We start from the raw sequence: 22611 nt of genomic DNA, 5'->3' as shown, positions 1-22611 counted from the left end.
TTGACTCTTTCTACTGCGAATATATTTCATTTGCCTGTAATCTCCATGCCTTGTGTGGATCCCAGGTCATAGGAATTACTCACTGAATGTGTGTTGAATGAAGGAAGGCAAGGACTGTCCCTAGGTAGGGTTTCTTTGTCATCTGTGATGACACAGGACAATATGTGCCAGAACAGAAATATTTATCAGAATCAGATAAACATCTTCTTAGAAGGTTTGAAGAGCTTTGCCTCCACAGTGTTTGATCTCCTTGTCCGATGGTTGATGGTGAATGATAGTGACTACTATTCTTTATCCCTTGGTTTACTTGCTGAACCCCAAGGACCTGTCTAAATTGATTTTTTTTTCAACTGTCACATTGGTCCGTTTGCTTGTTGATTGTCCTTACCCACTAGAATGGAAGCTCCATGAGGGGAAGGCTTGTGTTGACCGTGCCCCCCTTGGTGTCTGGGACAGCACTGCAAATTGAGTAAGTGAGGAATCCCGTGTCTTATCCCAGCTCTGCTCTTTGTGTCTTTTCTTGCTCTTTTCTTTTTATGTCTACAGAGTTCCTCATCTCTCCCAAGTCACAATACTTCCGTCCATATTGGAACATAAATTGGCTCTGTCATTAGTTTCTTGCATAACCTGGCAGGCAGTTCCATATGGCAGGAGGGGCACAGTGGACCCAGGACAGGATTGCAGGAGGAAAATTCCTCTCCTTCCTGGCTAAGTCCAGCAGAGTCATCAAGGTAGGTCCCATCTCTGAGCCTTGTTCGCTTTACCTGTCGAGGAGGGACAGGACCTCTGCTTCCCTCACAAGGTGGGAAGGTATCATTTGAGGGGAGGTTTACAGGATGCACTGTGACGTGCATATGCTTTTGCAGATCTAAACTGACATGCTTACCTGCTTGTCTGCCTTTCAAGGACCAGGACACCTGGGTGGGAGCAGGCTGACCCAGAGAACTGACTTTCTAACCTCCTCCTTCAACACGACAGTCTTGTGAAGTGGGTGATGCCATCCCATTTTAAAGATGAAGATAACAAGGGGCACCTGGGTCTCTGTGGTGGAAGCATCCAACTCTTGGTTTCAGCTCAGGTGGTGATCTCAGTGTCCTGATATCAAACCCCGTGTGGGGCTCCACACTCAACATGAAATCTGCTTGAGATTCTCTCTCTCTACTCATGTTCTCTCTCTCTCTCTCTCTAAAATAAATGAACAAATAAAATAAAATAAATTTTTAAAGATGAAGATAACAATTCTTAGAGATACAGGATTTTACTCATAATTATTCACAAAGTAAAGGCAAAGGCAGAGTTCAGACATAGATCATCTGATGGCAAATCTAGCCTTTGTTTTTTAAAGACTTTATTTATTTATTTGGCAGAGAGAGAGGAGGAAGCAAGCTTCTGATGTAGGGCTCTATCTCAGAACCCTGGGATCATGACCTGAGCTGAAGGCAGAGGCTTTAACCCACTGAGCCACCCAGGCGCCCCAAATCTAGCCTTCTTTTCACCATCCAGCATCTGTAAGGTCAGGGCATGAGTGAAATGGCCATTAAACCTTGGCCCCGGTCATGGATGGTGAGCCTGATCACGTGTGTTTTGAATATCTCTGTAACTTGCTAATGTGTGACACCATAAATTTGTACTAGTGTTAATCTAAGTTAGTATTAGAGTCATAGTCAATTGGTAGATTTTTTTTCCCTGTCAAACACAGCACAACTAGTTAGGTCAGAAGTTATTATTTGGAACATGCTGATTCAAAAAGGGGCTAACGCTGACAAAGGAGCTGATTGAATGGGGGTAGAGCCTACATTTGCGTATGGACTTTGAGACTGCCTGAGATTTGCAGGCTCTCCTCTGGCATCCGGGTGTCCAGAGCAGAACGCTTGCCTGCCTACCCATTCCTCACACATGAGGTTTCACCGTTGATTGGGTGCTGGATCCTCACCAAGGAGATCTGTGTTATTGCTTCCAGGGAGTCTCGAGTGAACCTGTAAAGACTCTTCAGTTACCCAACAGGACCTTGTGCAGCTGCATGTGGAAATCAGGATAATTCTGGCATTTCTGAGAGCATTTTAATAGAGCACTGATTACAGATTGCAGGCACCTGGTGGTGTTTTTGTACTGAGGCTGAAGGGTGCAGTTCCACAGACCGGAACTGGGCTTGACAGATTCCTGTTTTCCTATTCTTGTCTCCCAGGGCCTGGAACAGGTACTAAGAAACTCTTTTAACAGCAGTTGATCTAGGCTCTTGGCATGGTTAGCATGTGTTTTCAGGAGACCACCACAACCAGAGCATTAATTCCCAGGCTGACAATGGACATGTGACTTTGCCCAGGCCATGTTCTCCTTCCAGTGGCTCAAAGCACTGAGACTGGAGGACGGGCTCCTGTGAGTTGGGGTCAGCACAGAGCCCTGCAGGTTGGGTCTTGGCCAAAACTATTCTGTGCTTCTTGGACTGTCTCAAGCTGCTTCACTTGGGCTGGCCATCATTGCTTTTGGCCTTGGCAGCCAAATGAGAAAGCATAAACTGTGAAAAGTCAAGAGAATAAAAGGTGATAGCCAGAAGTTGAGGTTTTGAAATCAATGGGTAGAGAGCTATTCTAGTCCAATCCTTAATTTCTTGCCAATTCATAAGAAAAAGAATGAATCTGAGAAGAATCCTCACTGCGATATATCAGGTTTTCTCTCTCTCTCTCTCCACCTCCCTTGTGACATTCCATGTGCTCTCACCTTCCACAAACTTGGGACAGCTCTAATAACTTTGCTGGGAAGAGCACTGTAGCCAAGCGGAAAGCAGTGGCCAGCCCTAGTCTTGGCTCGCTGTGATTTGGGAATTTCCCTTTGGACTTCAGCTTTCTTATGATTTGAGGGAGAGAATTGGTGTGCTAGGCCACCATCAACTTCAGCAATGACTCATCTGGAATTCTCCTTTGCCAGCCTATCAGTTTAGTGAAGGCCATGGCATTACTGCTAGGGAAGCCACTCAGGTTCCTTGAAGCACTGGCCATGATAGATAGAAGGTGAGGATAGATAGTGTGAGGAAGGAGGCAGCAAGGAGAGTCCAAGTTGTGCTTCTGAGGTGCCAGAGGAGGATAATACAGCAGAGGAAGTGGAAAGAGGTTTCCCTTGAAAACCAGCAGAAGCCTTTGAAATACGTGCCTTTCATATTTAAGCCTTTTCCGGTTTGGGAAATAGCCTACAAGGTTCATAAAAGTGCCTGATGGCAGCCATCCAAGACCCTCCCAGGAGTGGACTCCTATTGTATGTTGCTGGTCTCCCAAGGAGGGAAGTGAGCAGCTGTGACGAGACTTTGGTGGACATTGTCCTGTTTACAGAGACAGACCTATTGTAGACTCTCTGCTGCCGTTTTACCAGCTCCCCAGGTTTTTATTTGTGGAATCAAAACAAGCTCTATTCTAACTAGATTACGGGATCCTCTCTGCCAGCTACACAGCATGACATGCATAGCCCAGATGAACAGATATCCAGAAAGAATGACTTCAGACTACAGCCTGATTCATTATCTTTGTAGGGGCTGGGCAGAGATGATAACAGTGTTTTGTCCACCAGAAAGCAGGGCTGATCAGAGGTTAAACTGTGAAGGAGATGAATTTATTTTGATTTACCTAGAATGCATTTCTGCCTCACTTTTCCCGACCCTTCTCATTTCTTTAATGAGATAGTGAGGAAGAGCCAAGACTCCTGGAATCAGCACTTCCTAAGTTCAGGTCCCTGCTCTGCCCTTTTAAAGCTGTGCGAATTAGAGCAACTTACTTAACTACTCTGAGCCTTAGTTTCCTTTTCTGTGAAATGGAATCTTGCCCTCCACCCCAGTACAAACATGTTAGTGAGAATTTTCAAATTCCAAAGTCCCATATCTAAGTGTTGGTATCTCAATTCAGAATTGGAGGCAGCTGATGGGGAAAATTTTTGGAGGTTCAGTGGGAATGTTTCCAGCACTGGTCACATTATACTGCACTCTCCCCATCGGGGAGACCGATTAAAGTTAAAATTACAGTCCTTGATGGATCCTCGTGAGCTGAAAGAGTTTGATAACCTTCTTGAAAATCTTCTATGTGAAACTGAGACATTGAATTCAGGACAGAATGCCTTACCTTTTAAATTGACATGATAAATATGTACAGTGGATACAGATGGGCTACATTTCTTCTATTCTCCGTTACTGTGAAGGACTTCATGTCAGAGTGAAACACTGATAAAATAGTAATTACAGAAAGCTTATGGACACTCTCAAGAAATTCTGAAATGATGATTTTCTTCAAATCAGGGATTTCAGTAGGAAATACTATTTTAAAATTAATGTTGGATGTGGAGAGTATTTTTGAGGAGATTTCCTCCGAGTTTTAGAAAATATTATGTAAACATTTCAGCCATATTTTAGGTTTTTATAGGTCACTTAAAAAATGGAGGGTCTTTTTAAAAGGCTTGTTATCTTTTTAGTGTTTCATTCCAGGTCTGTTCTAAAATAGAAGTAGCTGGATCAAAAGAATTTATAATTTACCTGAGATTTGAGTCAACAAATATCTGATAGTAAAGGCTCAACTTGTATTACTGGAGAGTGTATTCATTTGTTTCTTTGTTTTGAATGGTTGATTTGTTTGGTCTTTTTTTTTTTTTTTTTTAATCTTAATCCATATAACTTCTGTATAAACTTCAGTGTGAATCAAGCCCCTCCTGTAAAAGGAAAACAGTTGAACTATGACCTAAGTCATTGTTAAATGACAGAATTTCAGCTGAATGAATCTAAAGATCCAGTTGGCTTGATTCAGTGATCGTGAATTAGCCAGCATCCCATCTAGCTATAGAAAGATCCATCCACATGCCTGGGTGGCTCGGTTAGCTGAGTGGCCAGCTCTTGATTTTAGCTCAAGTCCTGAGCTCATGGTCCTAGGATTGAGCTCCCTAGTTGGGCTCATGCTCATTGGGGAGTTTGTTTCAGGATTGTCTCCCTTTGCCCCTCTACCACTCCCCCTACTATTGTCTCTGTCTCTCTCTCTCTCAAATAAGTAAGTTATTTAAAAAAGAAAGAAAGTAGTCCCATCAGGCTGCCAAGCAGAAAGAAGGCTAAAAGAGGAAATCATTAGCAAAAAATGCATTGTTCCGGGGCTCCTGGATGGCTCAGTGGGTTAATCATCTGCCTTTGCTCAGGTCATGATCTTGGGGTCCTGGGATCCAGCCCTGCATCAGACTCTCCACTCAGCGGGGAGCCTGCTTCCCCCCCCTTCTATGCCTGCCTCTCTGCCTACTTGTGATCTCTCTCTCTCTGTCAAATAAATAAAATCTTAAAAAAAGAAAAGAAAAGAAAAAGAATGTGTTGTTTCAGGCAGATAGTCCCTGTGAAGAGCCAGGGGTACTGACCAGGTAATTTCTGGTTGCCTTGTTAAGGTTACATTCCTGGGGGATTAAGGCAGCAATTGGGTTAGATACTAAGTCTTGGTTTCCTGATGTGGGGGTTTAGCACAAGTAACTCTATTGGGGGGCTGCTGTCCCTTTTAAGATCTTCCACTTTCTTTCATGGATGGGCTTACTGTTTGCCTTGGTCTTCTATGTTCAGTGCAAGTAAAAGAAACCTACTAATTTAGCAAGCAGTGCAGAACATAGCACATGATTAAAATGTTTATTTTCACGTTGTCTATCCTCATGCGGCTTTGTCCCTATTTGGATGGAATAGATTTGTCAATTGCCAGTGTGGTCTGCTATAAACAATGCTCTCCAGGCCAGTATATTGTTTTCTTAGCTTGCCAACTAGCTGTTGGACACCACGGAATGAGTGCTCAAAAACTGAGACATGTTGACAATTTGAGCTCCTTTTGCTCGTTTCCTTTCCCAGCCCTTTGTTCTTTCTTTGATAGGATTAAATGCATTGTGGATTGACAGTCCTGTCATCATCCAATGAGTGCATCCCAGCTCCCCCCTTCCCTGGTGCTTTATTTCTACCCGTTACTGTGGTGTCGGCATATAGGGACTGAAGAACCAATTTAAACTAGCCCTTGGGGTTTAAATTTGTGAATGTTGTGGTTCTCATATAGACTGAATCCCTCAGAGTGGGTGATACTCGTGAACTTTTCACAACACCTTGAAAAATCCTCCAAATGGCATGTTTCTGGCAGGGTGGTGGTTGGTGGTGGTGGTTTTGGCTTTATTATTTGTTAAAGTTGGGATAGAGTGATTGACAAGAAGGTTAACAAGTCCACCCACAATCTAAATAAACTTGTGTAAACCCAGGTCTTGGGGTCTGGGTATAGAGCAGGGTTTGTTTTCTGAATATTAAACCAGCAAGAATAATGCGCTCACTGAACATATAAACACGGAAAGAGGAGATGAATCTAGTCTAGATTTATAACTGAAGCAGACGTGAGTCACTGGCTTTGGAGGAGCCTGTGAACATGATGTCTCCTGGAACACAAGAAGGGTTAGTATATACAGGAAAAGAAAGCCAACCAAGTCTCATAGTATTTGGTAGGCTGATGACGGGGGAAAAAAAAAATCTCCCTCTTCCCTTTTCTTAAGGCGTAAAACTGTATTTTAGGGCTTTTAAAGGTTTTGTACACTTGAAAAGTGTAAGGAAGCCATGACCGAGGCTTCTGTGTATGGTTGTGCTGTTTGTGCACTGCTCCAAAGATGTGTGTGCAGAGGAGCCAATGCAAGCTGACGTGTGGCTGGTATTCTGTTCACCAGGCCATGGGCCCTAGCATGGAGCTGCACTGTCTCAGAGGAAAGGGGCCATTTTCTTGTCACAGAAATGCCTTCTGGGCCTTGTCAACCTTCACGGCATTTGCTCCTTTTCCTCACAGCTCTTTGGAAGTGGGAATTTACCCAGTCTCACCTTTGGGATTCCCAGCACCATGTCTGGACTGGAGCCAAAAAGAAAGTCAAACCAATAATTAGGTCTCAATAAAATATATTTTTGTATGTCTTCCAATTTGAGGAGAAAGCATTACCTCATAAACAAAATGTTTATGGAACACTCTAGTCAGATTATGGTGGAATAAGAAAACTCCCCTGCAGAATTAATTTCTGACCTATTTCTTGGTTTCGAAAAAGAGATAGTCATATTAACATTTTGGCAAGCTTCTTTCTAGACATTTTTTTATGCATATAAATACACACCTATAATTCATGAGCTCATTTTTGTTTTGTAACTTCTATGTTTTCATTCTGTTCTGGTCATTTTTCTCAGATCTTTGCCATGAATTTTGAGAACTGTGTAATATTCTGTTCGGTGGTGGCTATACTATATTTAACCAATGAAGATTGGCTATTGATGGATATTTAGATTGTTTATGATGTTTCGCTCTTAGAAATGAATCTGAAGTAAGCATTCATTTATAATACACACAGATATACATGCTTATGTCATTTTCCCTAGTAGTAGAGTTTCTGGCTCAAGGAGTTATAACTCAATTATTAATTTCTGCGAGAAAAATTTGTATAACTTCTTCATAATCCCTGGACCAATAGGAGTAGGTTAAAAAAAATAGCATAGTTTACCATTCATAAAAACACATGCCTAAAAGTCCTAATTTACAATCTTACAGCAAACTTTGGGAGATACATTTAGTGGCTATCTTGATCCCACACTTGGAATTGAGTGTGGAAATGTTTTGTAAATCATGTAATGCCACGCAAACCTCAGTGACTCATTACTAGGGCTTCAGAGAGCATCTGCCATGTACTCTCAAAAAATGTTTATGGAGTCTTATTTTATAAATAATTCATTAAATACAGAGGGAAAACCCTAAAGACATTGGTTCTGAACTGGTGGTATAGCAGAATAAATAAGGAGATCATCAAGAAAACAAGTCCAAGCCCTTGAACCCTAGAGCCCTCTGTGAGCAGGTCCTGGGCACTTCAGATGACATTGATGTACAGTCTTTGTTCAGAATTTGTCCTTTGTGGTATTTCTGTGTCTATCTTCAAGTATTTTTCTAACAGAATAGAGGATTTTTAAAGAAGATTTTATTTATTTATTTGACAGACAGAGATCACAAGTAGGCAGAGAGGCAGGCAGCGGGAGGGGAGGAAGCAGGCTCCCCGCTGAGCCAGGACTCTGGGATCATGACCTGAGCTGAAGGCAGAGGCTTTAACCCACTGAGCCACCCAGGCGCCCCAGAATAGAGGATATTTTTAACTTTTATTCCTATCATTTTTATTTTCCTATTTGGAATTTCTACGTCCTTCCAGGATACTTTTAGGGGATTTTATGTTTTTTGGGTTTTTTTTTTTCCTGTGGAGTTTTTGGTTTTTGTTGTTATTGTCGTTGTTGTTTTTTGGGGGGTTGGTATGTCTTATTGATTTAGTTCTGATCTTTGTCAGAGTTCATAAGATGTTGTTTCTTAGTCTTCCATTCCCATATAGTTTCACACCACACAGCCCATTCCACAGACCTTGTTTCTGTCATGAAAAAATGAAGAGTGATGGACATACATTGATTGCAATTTCCCACTTTGAATGTTATCACAAGATTAAAGTTAACTCTTTTAGTGGTATATCAGACTCCATCTTTATATTCCACTAATACAAATTTTAGTTTAGAGTAGTAATTGAACTACATGGAAAAATTGCCTGGAGGACTGAAATTTTGTCCAATTTTTTAAAATTTTCTGCGTGTTTACAAGCGAAAGAGCAAAATTTTCATCTTGAACTATCTTATCAAGGAGTGAATTTGTCTAAGTAGAAATTTTGCATATTTAGAGTCAGTAACTCTTACCTGAGTAAACTTTTATAAAGGAGCTAACCTGACCTCCAATTATCTCATTGGTCTTGATATATGAAACCATAAAAAAATAGATTTTCACTGCATAACACATTGTGTGTTTACTAACTACCAAGTGAAGTTTTTGGATTTGGGAACAAATTGAATATTTTTAGATTATTTTTAGGTTTAATGATTGTGTGAGAACATCTGACTTGTAACATTTAGTGTTCATATACTGTGGAATTTATAGAAAGCAATTTAACATTTCTCCACTTTGGTTTCAGTACTTATAATGTTGACCCATTTCTTGTTGAGGAAATTGTGTTTTTCTGTCAAGACCCGAAGCATAGAGAAGAAACAAATACAGTTAAGTGTGAATCATGTTTTTCCTTTAGAATCTTATACTAGGCAGTGTTGAGGGACATTTGGGAACAAGATGGGAGCAGTGCTGGAGCTCTTTTAGGAGGCATCAGGATCACTCAGGCTAGTGATGATGAGACTTCTAACCAGAGGATGTGAGAATGAGAGGGAACAGGGGGAGTCCAGAAAGATTACATCAAATCCACGGGATTTGGTGTTCGGTTACTTATTATGGCGGGGAGTGGGAGATTGTGGTTGGAGGGTTTGAAGGAAAATGCAGAGTCTAGGTTAACTCTCAGTGAAAATGCTCCATTGGCAGCTAGGTAAGTGAATTCAAAGCCAGGAAGGCAGAGGGAGCTGGATGCATGATTACTGTCATCAGATTGAAGTTGTGTGTGTAGCATTTCAAACATGAAGTGGCGGTGAGGAGGAGAACCTTAGTTCTCGCATTTCTTTTTTTACCTTCTTTTCTTTTATGATTTTATTTATTTATCTGACAGAGAGAGAGAGAGAGACCACAAGTAAGCAGAGAGGCAGGCAGAGAGAGAGGGAGGAAGCAGGCTCCCTGCTGAGCAGAGAGCCTGATGCAGGCTTGATCCCAAGATCCTGAGATCATGACCTGAGCCGAAGGCAGAGGCTTAACCCACTGAGCCACCCAGGCACCCCAATTTCTAAGTTATTGGAAGACACCTCACCAGAGTTCCTGTGTACTAGAGAAAACCAGCTTATTCTCTCCCAAAGTCTCCCAGGCAGGCATCGCTCTCATTGGAGAATCCTGAAACTTGGTATCAGCTTGCTTTGAGTGCATCCACCTTAGAGTCAAGTCATATTCACTGGTTAAAGAAGGTGATGTCTAAAGCCAGGGATTCTGGTTCCTCGTTGACATTGGGAACATAACTGCTGTCCAGTGCAGAATACTTGTATATTGGCATAGCCAGTGCAAAAAATGTGATCGGAAGATTGCATGCTACACATGGCACCCAGACAGGGACATTGCTGAGGTTAGAGCAGTCAGTTTGCCTTGATAATATTAAGCTAAATAGATAACTGTATTTCACCAAAGGTGCTCTTGCAACTCAGGTAAGAAATATTTGAAGCCTGTAGGCCATACCCCCAGTCTGCATGATAGCTGCAAAGGGCAACTATGATTAAGGGCATCTGCAGTTTTTACTTGCTGGAGCCCCTAGCATCCATCCTTATCTCCTGACCACAGAGGACAAGTGCCCATTCCTCTCCTGGAAGGAAAGAACATCTTCCATCTGTACCCTTTACTTATGTACTTCATCTGCTGAATCCTGAGATCATAGGATTTTAAAGTTCCTTCTTTGAAAGTTAATCCCATTTCCTGGTTACTTGTGGGGGTGGAGGGCCCCCACCACAGTAGCCACATACTAACAAAAGTGGATATGGATTAGGTGGCTTACAGCAAGAAGAAGATAGATAGAAATGCCCTGGGAAATATTAAACTAACTGAGATTAGTTTCTACAATTACCCCTTAAGGCAGCCAGATGCTTTGACTTGCAAATCATATTGTAGGTTGGTTTCTTGGATGGAAAAGCTTTGTAATTATAGCCTACAGAAGCTGTAGACCAGGAAGAGAAAAAACTTCCATGGGGTTGTGGGGAAGGAAAACTAATATTCTTTCTACCCTTCTGAGTTTTTAGCTGAGACCCCTATAATAAAAGACAATAATAAGAGAACAACTTAGGGGGCACCTGGGTGGCTCAGTGGGTTAAAGCCTCTGCCTTCAGCTCAGGTCATGATCCCAGGGTCCTGGGATCGAGCCCCACATCGGGCTTTCTGCTCAGCAGAGAGCCTGCTTCCTCCTCTCTCTCTGCCTGCCTCTCCACGTACTTGTGATCTCTGCCTGTCAAATAAATGAATAAAATCTTAAAAAAAAAAAAAAAAAGAGAACAACTTAGCACAGATGCCTCATGGCTACCTGGGAGAGCACGTATCCTCAGGGATACCATGGATACCAGGAAAGAACGAAGAACTCTCTGAAAATCCTTGGAATTCAGGGTTAAAGACCATCCCAATAAGGAAAGGGGAACAGGGATGTAGGACTCTTAGGGGATTAGAGTAAATGATTTTTAGAAAAGATTGAGGGCACCCTTAGAAGAACAAATGGGGAATGTGATAGTCTGTGAGAAAATCTGTCCTGGGTGTGGTGTCCTCTTCTAGTCTCCTCTCCTGTGACAAGTGTCCATCTTCTCTGGTTGATGAAACTCTAGGGTAGGGAATTTACTGAGTTCCTTTTAGAGGATCTGTCTTCAGGCAGATGAGAGGAGTTCAGACAAAGTCTCTGCTCACATTCACTTTTTCCAGATGCCTTCAGTTCAAAATTATCAAAATACTGAAGTGGCATTATTTTGGGGTGACCTATATTGGTGTGGCACATCCTGCTACCTTCAGCACAATGTAGATTAGAGTACATTTGGTCAGTGGCATACCAGTAATGCTGTATTCATCTTGTTTCCTTATAGTGGGGTTCCCAGACTTGGGCTGGACATTGATTTACCAACAAGAGGTAGGTTTTGATAAAGCCGCTTGCTTGAATCAAGAGAGAAAATCCTGTACATCTTTTCCTGTATTCTTTCCCAAGAATACATTCCTTTCTATCCCCTAGTTCCTCATTAGGTGGTTGGCTTCAAATTAGGTGTCAGGGTGGCTGCATGAGAACCAGTTAGAGAATTGTTTAAAACACAAATTCGGGGCGCCTGGGTGGCTCAGGAGGTTAAAGCATCTGCCTTTGGCTCAGGTCATGATCTCAGGGTCCTGGGATCGAGCCCCGCATCGGGCTCTCTGCTCATCAGGGGGCCCGCTTCCCTTCCTCTCTCTCTTCCTGCCTCTCTGCCTATTTGTGATCTCTGTCAAATGAATAAATAAAACCTTAAAAAAAAAAGTACACACACAAATTCCTGGGAGGTTGGGTGAGCCTGGTGATGGGTATTATGAATAGAGCACTGGGTGTGTTGTATAAACAATGAATTCTGAAATAGTGAAAAGAAATTTAAAAAATAAGTAAAAATTAACAAAAAAAAAAACCCCACACAAATTCCACTGTACAGTCCCGTTCCCAGGGTGGTGTTAAAAACATATACACGAGTGCAGTCGCATAGGGCTGCTAATATTATTGTCCTGGACAAAAACTTTTGACAATTTCCCATAGAATGCATTTAGTAATCTCCTACTAGTGAGTTTCCTGAGGGTGAAGTCTATAAATTCCTCATCCTGAAAACAATACAGAGCCTTTCATAAAATAGACCATGGATCCATATTTAGAGAGTTTCATACCATGAATGAGGATGAAGCTTTGGTAAAGTTGAGTTTCTCTTTTGCAAATCCCTTCTGGTATGGATGGCTACATTTACTCAGTTTCTGCAAGCTCAGAGAGGGTCTTTTATTTTTCATACTCTAGTAGAATTAATTAAAATTTTCCATTTTTAAGAGTTTATTATGATTCATGCACTAGAATAAGAGATTTGCATACACTATTCCATTTAATTCTTTCAATAGTTCCATGAGGTGGGTGAAGATCTCTCCAAGTTGCAGATAGTAAACCAAGGGTCTGGAATTTTAAGAGATTTTACCCAGTCTCATGTAGCTCTTCAGTATTGGCGCTGGAATTTGAATCCGGGTTTGTTTTGATTCCAAAACCTGTGCTCAGTGAAGTTACTGGTTTTATTTTTCCTGTTTTTTCGTCATGCTTTGTTTGTTATTTTTGTGCTTGGCTATTAAATATCAGTATATGGAGGGGGGCATCTGGGTTTCACAGTCGGTTAAGCATTCAACTTTTGGTTTTGGCTCAGGTTGTGGTCTCAGGGTCCTGAGATTGAGCTCCCTGTCAGGCTCCACACTTCCTGCAGAATTTACCTGAGATTCTCTCTCCTTCTCTCACTGCCTCTCTCCCAATGCACTCACACATGTGAATGTGTGTGCACTCTCTCTCTAAAATAAATAAGTAAATCTTAAAAACAAAAAATAGTAAAGGTCATTTCCATTTCTTAACAGTTTCTCAAAAGAAGAGGAGGATTTTCTAAGAGTTTGGTAAAACATGCGTGCTCATTCTTTTTTCCCCCCTGGCAAATTTTACACAATCACAATCAAATGACAGCTTTTTATTTCTTTAACCACAATTTTAGAAAAATGTGAATCTAGGATAGAAAAGCAAAAGCCATACCACAGTTAGAAAGGCACTGGTCAGAGAATGCCTGGTGAGTTTGGGGATATGACGTGTTGTCTGCATTGCTTATAGAATGTTGGAAACTGCTGTGCTCCTGCTGGCTTTCTTTCTCACATGTCCCCAAAGGGTGAGAAGTGTGAGAGAGGCCTTGTTTTGCTCTCCTTTTAAAAATGTCCCTATAAATTATAACACCCTCACCCTGCCTAGGAAAGTCACCGGATAAATCATAGTGGGGAGAGTTCTGTTTGCTAACTTCTGGAAAATCACAGGGTGTCAGTTAGTGGTGAGCACACTGAAAGCTGGGCCCCCTACAGTGTTGTCATAATGTTCTCAGACAGTATGAAGAACCTGGTAGTGATGATAAAATGTCATGATCAGAGCACAAATAGATCTGGCTGTAGAACTCTATAATACGCAGCGGAGATATTGGCAGATATAATAAAAAACAGCACTTTGTATTCTTTATTCTAGGTGCTACTAAGAAAACCTGTTCTTTTACAGAATTGAAACCAGGAGAAATTTTTTTTAATTTTTATTTACTTATTTATTTCTTTTTAGCCAGAGGAATGCTCTTTTTAAATATATATCTTTCCTATGACAAAGTTCCTAATGGATAGCTATGTTGGGATCATTTGTGAATCTTGCATTAGGAGGGATGATCTTCTGGTTTTCCCTCCTAACGCAAAACCATTGATGTAGTGGCTTAAGCCTCTGCCTTCAGCTCAGGTTGTGATCCCAGGGTCCTGGGATCAAGCCCCACATCAGGCTCTCTGCTTCGTGGGGAGCCTGCTTCCTCCTCTCTCTCAGCCTGCCTCTCTGCCTACTTGTGATCTCTGTCTGTCAAGTAAATAAATAAAATCTTAAAACAACAACAACAACAACAAAAAGCAAACCTTTGATGTAGTCAGCAGTCAACTCCTGGAGAACAGGGACCGTGTCCTAAATAATTCTTGTATCTCTAATACTGAGCCTAGAAATGGCACATAGTAGGTGTTTGCCAGTGGCTCAATTTTGCAGCAGGCTGCCCAGCTCTTTGAGCTGCTGTTACCATGTAGAGCTGTGCTACTGATCCATTTGCAGGCTTTCTGAATATTCTGTATGATCTGCATGGCCAACCCACACACCTGTCTGCCCCTCTAGTTCTGATTTGTTAGTTAAACAAATGGTAGTTACCGATTAAGACACAGACTGTGACCAGGATGATGGGGCAGAAAACGTTTACTTGAGTCGCTGCTGAGGTTTTTGAATGAGAAGGTTAAAATTCAGACTGATCTTGAATATAATAGACACAAAGAAGCAGAATTAAGACCATTAGGGAGGTATAACTTCTGAAAAACTAAATATAACATGGGGACTGGATGTATGTGAGTTTGGTAGTGGGGAGAGGAGAGACTCATTGTGAGTCAGAAACATACTGCTTTATCTTCTTAATTATTGGGCACACATTGCCAGTTATCCACAAGACCATGACATGTGGGAACTGCTGGGAAACATTTCCAAAATACTTAGCCTTAGTCAGATTTTTTTTTTAGAATTCTGTGTCCACTCTGGGTGAAGAAAAATGTGGAGAATTTGTCAAGGGTCCGGAGCATGGCAGCTATATGCAGAGGACCGTTGGAAAATAGGACCCACTGAAAAAAGGCTAATAAATAAGGATTAATTATTTAGCGTGATCCAGAGCAGCTAACGGGTGATTAAATTAATGGTCTTCTGTTGCATGTAGGGTTATTATGTAGAAGATGATATAATTATTTCCACTGTGAATAGAATTAGGGAAATGGATTTATATTAGAGTTAACGGAGATTTTGAAAGAGCGTAAAGAACTTCGTGACTTTAAGGATCGTTGGGTAGTGGAAAGACTTCTCAACTGGAAATGTGAAACCATGTTTCTTACAGCATAGGAGGCATAGGAACGGGGCAGGGGGTGGGTACTGCTCGCCAGTTACAGTTAGGTACAAATGGAATAGAGATTGACGAACTTTCTAGGTAACATTTTGAGCTGTTTATCTCCGTAGTATTTGGCATTTTCAGTGAGTACCTCAGCATTCCTTTCTTTTTTTATATTTTTCACAGCACAAATGGGAAGACCTTACTTTTCATGATTCTGCAGTGCATTTCAAGCAAGGGAGCGAGTTTAAACAACAAATTGGAAATTACTTCACCTGCAAATCAACTTGCCGCTTACTCTGATAGGAGCCTTACCATATTGTCAGTTCAACTTGCCTTTTCTTTTTTCTTCTTTAGAAAACTCACTGTGTGCCCTCCTCAGTTGTTCTACAATGAGTGCCAAGTCTGCCATCAGCAAGGAAATTTTTGCTCCTCTTGACGAAAGAATGCTGGGAGCTGTCCAAGTCAAGAGGAGGACAAAGAAGAAGATTCCTTTCTTGGCAACCGGGGGTCAAGGAGAATATTTAACATATATCTGCCTGTCAGGTAATGAAAACCAGACAGTGATATTATTAAAACAGCTTCATTTTAAAACATTTAATTCTCAGGTATCCAAGAGGATCATATACCCAGCTTTTGTATACATCTGCTCTCCCAACTCCTATTTCCAGTTTCTCTGTTTTCTTCTCTGGTCCTTATTTACTAGTGGCACCTCTACTTTTGAGGTTGCTTTGTATGGGAAAGATTAATGAAGTTCAATTTTAAATGTATTTTCCAGTTCTTTGCTAAGGGTTTGACAGACACATTTGTTCGTCCAGACTTTCCTTCAGGAAGACATTGACAGAAAGTGGGTTCTCCTCTAGGATTTCTTGTCTTAGAATAAGTCTTTGTATTTGGGTAATTGTCATTACTAGCAGCCTGAGTTTCATTGGCTTTCTTTTTCTTAACAGTTGCCAGTACTCAGTAATAGTTTGTCTCAAGATAAATATCGACACCTTATGGAATGTGAGAAAGTAGACTCCACTCCCAAATCATTGCTTTGCCTGACAGCTGTTCCTTGTCAGGAAGAGGCATCTGTTCTATTAAGCTTAGAATTTTGTTGGATTATTTTTTCTCCTTCTGCTTGTGATTATAGATGTGTGGGATTTACTGTGGGTTCATACCAAGTTTTTGAGATAAAATTTGGAGAAGTTTTCCATGGAGTTGTGGTGATACTAATCTGAATACTTACCTGGGGCACTTGTAACAAATCGAATAATACATCTTGTAACTGGCCAATAGAAGAATTAAGCTTACCTTAATTCATCTTTCCTTCCTTCAGTTGTGGCTTGGGAATAAAACTTAATTTTTTGCACCCATTTTTAAATTAAAAAAAAAAAAACCATCTGATCTTTATCAGAATTCAGTGTGTAGATAGGTTTGTTCCAGAAAGAACATGTAAAGATTTAAAAAAAAAAAAAGAAGAAGAAGACTATATAAAGATAATGATAAGACTGTATTTTAGTTTATTTCCTTTTTAAGATTTATTTCTTTATTTGACAGAGGGAGAGAGCACAAGCAGGAGGAGCAGCAGAGGGAGGGGTAGAAGCAGGCTCCTCGCTGAGCAGGGGGCCTGACAGGGGGTTTGATCCCAGGGTTCTGGGATCATGACTTGAGCCGAAGGCATATGCTTAACCAACTGAGACACCCAGGTGCCCCTGTATCTCAGTTTATAATAAAATGACAACATAACCTTTTGGTAAGAATGTTTCTTCAGTGGTTAGGAGAAAGCTTTCATTTAAATGAGTGTGAGAGAATTGACCTTGCAATATTGGTCTTCCTTTCTGAATTCCAAATAAGGATTAGATTAGTAAAATTGGGTTATAATTGGACGACATTTGCATTTCCTTAGCATGCTGGGCAGTGCTTGGCATATAATAGGCCCTTGGTTAGTATCTACCAACTAAGTGAGAGAAAGAAAGCCTTTTCTGATTACCTTCCTAGTATTTTCGTTAATGAGATTCAGGTCTTCAAAACATCTTCGTAGTCTTAAATTTCAAATCTAGAGTTTTGCTAGCACTGATAATGAATAGATGCAGTACAGTAAATTTGTGTGTATGTTTGGGCTGAGCCAAACATGAGCTGAGTAGGGACCCATAGTGATTGTAATTTTATTAATTTCTATTCGGTCTGTGTTTCATGGAGATTTCTTGAAGATGGGTAGTTGAAGAAAAGATGGATGATCTAAGAGTCCCTAGAGTGTTGCCTGGTACGTACCTCTCTAACTGGAAAAGCCGGCCGTCTGTTTGCATGTGAGGCATATGCTGCTGTCAGCCTATTTCTGATCATGAAGTCTGCAAGAGGGAAACAGGGACTCTGCCTGCCTGTCTCAAGAAACAGCAGAACCATATCCCCCTGCCACGGGAGATCCTGACTTGGACTCCTCCAGTAATGGCATTTCCCTTGCGGATTACCCAGACTTTACATTTAAATTCGAAGCTATGAGACTTGCTTTTTCAGAATTCAATTCTGACAGAGGAAAATAGTTTATCCTGATAGCCTTTCTCCTTTTCATGGATCTGAATTGAGGGATGATAGTTGGTAAAGTAGATCTCACATTTAAGCAGATGGTTTAATGGAAGCTGCGTCAGGAGAAGACCAGGCCAACTTTGACTCCCAAGGTTTTTGCAGTTTGATTTTTCTTCTCATTGAGAAGGGAACAGTCCTCTTTATCTTCTCGCTTACGTGAAGCTTAGAGGCGTATCGCTCACATCTCTGATGAGGTGATGTTTTAATCGACAAGTAATTAATTACTCAGATATTTATTAAGTACTTTTTATGTGCCGAGCGCTCTAAGCACAGGCGTATATATGGTTAGGAGAAAAACCCACGAAGCTGACTTTGTTTGAGGGGAAAGGAGCAGCAGGCATTAATCAACTAGTCACTAAAATAAATATGATTATTAACTGCAAAAAGGCTAAAAAGGAAAAAAAAAATGCAGTAATGGGAATGTATATGTGAGGAGAATTTGGCCCAGCTCGAAGAAGCCAGAGCTGCGAGAAAAGTAGAGTCTCCCTGGTTCTGAAAAGAGATGGTGTATGTGCCGCAAACATTCCCGGCAGAGGGAAGGGCAGCCTCATTAAAAGACTATGCTGGATTTTGAGTTGCTCCTTTTCTCCTTCTCGGTTTAAGGATGACTTCTGTGTAGATCCACTCACATAGGCAGGTGCAAAGTGGAAGCAGAACCCTGGAATGGAAGCGTCCTTCCTGCTATTAGTGTGAACCACCAAGCTTTCTGGGAGGTCAGGCTCTTCTGCTCTTGCAGTTTGCCTAATGAAAACCAGCTCTCCATTCTGAACGGGCAGAATGTGCTCAAATTAGGGCAACGTCTGCAAATAGTATGTAACCACTTTTCAAACAGCAGAAAGAGTTAAATTTTTTTAAGGGAAGACTATCACAGCTTTCAAAGCTTGCCAACATACGCATATAAGCCTGGGTGTTTTATATATCCCGTGTCTTACTGATTTTTGTATGTGTGAACTCTACCCACCCCTCACACCCCAGTGTCTGGCAGAATTTAAAATCTGTAAGGTTGAGGCCTGTGATCCCAAGAGTTATTATTTTTGGAGAGAATTGCATATCCTCTGGAGGAATCCAGAAAGATGATAGAGCAGGGAAAATAAGATGATCTTTCTTGGGACGCCTGGGTGGCTCAGTTGGTTAAGCAGCTGCTTTCGGCTCAGGTCATGATCCCAGTGTCCTGGGATCAAGTCCCACGTCGGGCTCCTTGCTTGGCGGGGAGCCTACTTCTCCCTCTGCCTCTGCCTGCCACTCTGTCTGCCTGTGCTCGCTCTCGCTCCTCTCTCTCTGACAAATAAATAACCTTATCTCTCATCTGCTCTGTGAGGAAGATAGAAGCTAACCCTCACCTTTATACAAATGAGAAGTTCTCCCAGGTGTCCTTTTTGAGCCCTCAGACAGAAGCAGGTATGTATCATGTAAACCTGTGTATGCATTGATTGGATCTAAATGTCAGTGCCTCCTAAGGGCCTTATGGCACCTGGCACATTGCCAGGTACAGACACACTATCCACTGTGCTTAAACAGAAGATTCTATTTAAATTTGTAGCTTACTACTTATCTGATTATATACTTTAGACTTTGAAATTTAGGACTGTTAACTCCAAGTATAAAGGGAGCCCCACCTATAATAATTTCTACAGTTGGCTGCTCCCTCCGTGATATTTGGCTCTGTAAAACTAAACTGGAAATGTGCTCAGAAGTTAAAAATCAGTTTATTATTAGAGGCCAGTTATCTACTGAACATTCCATAATTTTATATTACGTATTTTCCTGATCCTGTTTTAATTCAGTATATGAAGTGTCTAATGCTAGCCTTCACATTCATGAGAGGATTAAAATCTTTCCGTGGCTTTTATTCGTTGTCCCCATAAAAAGAAGCATTAAGAAATTTTAATTTTTGTGATTAAATACATTCTTTTACATGTTTTGTTGAAACCAAATCTTAATCTTTCGAAAATGATTTTAGATGGTTAGAGAGCAAAATTTTTTTATTTAAAAAAAGTTCTGAATGGTCTTTGATGAAATAATTTATGTAAATGAATCCCCGCTGAAGGTAGTGATGTGGGATGGGGGCCTAAAACCTGGCAGTACTGCTCTTTATCTCAGTGGCTGCCAATACTAGGTATTTCTTAGAATCAGCCTGAGAACTTTCCAAAATCCAGATCTAGGTGTGCTACTACTGCAGCCCCAGGGGGAGTGGTAAAACTTACTGTGTTTGGAAAGTTATTATGCTCAAGATTCTGAAGCTGAGGTTGAAAAGCTTCACTATGTTGGGAGTTAACACTCTGGGGTGTCTTCTCGGTCCGTCTGACGTAACGATACATTCTCAGTACTATATTCTATTCAAAAAATACTTGTTGGTCTCTTTTGTGTTGACTGGCCATGGTCCAAGCTCTGAATTTTTCTGGGCTTCACTTTATTCAGCTGACAAGTTCAGCGGTTTCTTTGGGTTCTGAGTTTGAGGATTCTGAACCTCTTGGAAGTTTTATGCCAGATCTTATTCTTATTCCACTCATGTCATGGGGGGAGAAGTTCAGGCTGTTAAGTAATAGGAAATGGACACTTAAAGCATTTATGAGGGGTTGAGAGCATTCCTTGTAGGCTGTTATTAGAATTGGAGTAAGCAAAGTTAATTGTCAGCAATCTGGCATATAAAGAAGTTTTCTTTTTTTAAAAAAAAATATATTTATTTATTTATTTATTTATTTTAGAAAAAGTGAGTGATGGGAGGGCAGGGAGAGAGAGAGAGAGAGAGAATCTCAAGCAGACTCCACACTGAGTGCAGAGCCTCAGTGTGGAGACACAGGGCTCAATCTCGCAACCCTGAGATCATGACCTGAGCTGAAATCAAGAGTCTGATGTTGGGCGCCTGGGTGGCTCAGTGGGTTAAGCCACTGCCTTCGGCTCAGGTCATGATCTCAGGGTCCTGGGATCGAGGCCCGCATTGGGCTCTCTGCTCAGCAGGGAGCCTTGCTTCCTCCTCTCTCTCTGCCTGCCTCTTTGCCTGCTTGTGATCTCTCTCTGTCAAATAAATAAAATCTTTAAAAAAAAAAAAAGAGTCTGATGTTTACCCAACTGAATCACCCAGGGGCTCCTAGAAAGAAATTCTTTTTTATCCACTTTCTAATTCTGACTGGACCTTTTGTAAGGTCTCTAAATATTAGAAGAGCAAGAAAAGAGAAGAATACAAGACAAATGAAATTTGATGTTGCTAGGAATGGTTTATTTAGGAACGGTGAATTAACTTTCCAAAAGTTCTTATCCAGGAAGATGAAAAAATCCACACCAAACTCAGAGGTATGCAAATATATTCACAGGGAAAGAAGAAGTAAAAAACAACTATAATAATGATATGTATTTATTTTTCTTTATTTATAGAAGTAGTCCATATTACTGGAACTATGAATCTTTCAGGAAATTATGTAGAAAAAAATTAAAACCCTTTGTTTATATTATTTGTTATAATTCCAGTTAATCCTTGCAACATTCCTATCTGTGAGGTGGTATGTTTTTCATTTCACAGGTGAAGGGGCCAGTGCTCATAAAAGGTCATGACATCCCAGAGTCGCCATTTTGGGAATGACAAACTGGGAAATCCAGCCAGTCCTTATTACCCGACTGCCCGTGCTCGCACCGCCACAGTGCCTCATTTCTTCTGACTTAAGTCATGAAGGGGGTGTGGTATAGAGAGGGCCATGTTTTTAACAAGTAGATTCCTCCCTAACCCTTCAAAACTGATAAGACATTGAACAGTTTTGACTTACACTGTATCTTACCATTTCTGAGATTATTGACTAATAGACTCTCCGATGTTTGTAATATGCATCAGAATAAGCCTTTTTGCTCTTTATTAGAAAGATTCGGCATATAAATCCAGCCTTAAAACTTTAAGCCACTCTAGAAGACGATGCAATAAAAAGTTACTTCTACTGCCTTGGTTATAATTCTTTTTAGATCCTCTCTTATTTTATAAAAATGCAGCATCCTGTTACACTTAGATGGAGAATTTGGCTCTTTTGTGTATGTGGATAGACACGTTTGATGAAAACATTTGTAACAACAATAATCCTTGGTTAGGTGGAGGTAAAAGAAGAGAGAGTGTTTTCTGAAATGTTTTCTGGCCCAGTAGATCCTGTCACCAGGCGTCATTCATAAATGACCTTCAGTGTAGCTCCTGCCACGCCCCTATCACTGGATTCATTGCGCAATACAGTTAGGTTGGCACCGAGCCCACCTTCGAATTAGTGATAGTAATACTAGTAGTAGTAATGGTATTTATTGAGTTCCTATATCAGGCATAGTTCCTTCTGCTTTATATATATTAACTCATTTAGTCCTTACAGCAGTATTAGGGGGCAGATAACAGTACTGTCTTCACTTTGTAGAAGAGGAAACTGAACATCCAAGACTAAATTAATTATCTTGCTCAAGATCATCAGCTTAGGAGTTACCAAACAGGGATTTGAACCGAGGTAGTTTGATTGTAGGTCTGTATCCCCTTAACCACTGTGCTCCCCTCCCACAGAAGAATTTTATGAGCAAGAATTTCCCAAACTAAATCTCTTTTCTGTCCCTCCTTATACAACTTGAGAGAGAATCATGTCTTGGTATTACTCTGACTTCCTACATGTTTAGGCCTTGGTTGGTTTCGGCTGGATGGTGACCATCTTGTGCACCAATAACTGTTAAGAAAGCATATCAGAATGATAATGGATGTGTTTGACTCTTAGAGAAAATCCGGAGAGGTTCCTGACAGGAACACTGCCGTGTGTGAACTTGTTTTGTTCAGTTATATAACAGAAAAAAAGTGGATGTCTGAACATTTTTTTTAGAGCCTCTTTGGTGGTTCTAGAGCTCTTCCTGTGAAAACCAGTGGTAATAATATTTATGTCTCCTAAAGCCTTGTG

At 40.9% G+C, this 22611-nt stretch overlaps 1 protein-coding gene across 2 annotated transcripts in view; it reads left to right on the top strand.

The window, feature by feature from the left end:
* Positions 1-22611, top strand: part of STXBP6 (syntaxin binding protein 6) — a 261761-nt gene that overhangs the window by 73807 nt on the left and 165343 nt on the right. For both annotated transcript variants that reach the window (XR_004285871.1, XM_032343980.1), the window contains exon 2: positions 15500-15688. Coding sequence is in view for 1 of the 2 variants with exons in the window: in XM_032343980.1 (XP_032199871.1) it covers positions 15535-15688 (154 nt within the window). In the remaining variant the exon portion in view is untranslated. The remainder of the gene's footprint in view (positions 1-15499; positions 15689-22611) is intronic.

The sequence above is a fragment of the Mustela erminea genome, chromosome 5 (genome assembly GCF_009829155.1).
Source record: "Mustela erminea isolate mMusErm1 chromosome 5, mMusErm1.Pri, whole genome shotgun sequence".
Lineage (NCBI taxonomy): Eukaryota > Metazoa > Chordata > Mammalia > Carnivora > Mustelidae > Mustela > Mustela erminea.
Note: the sequence above shows the minus strand (reverse complement) of the source record. Positions and strands in the feature narration are given on the sequence as shown.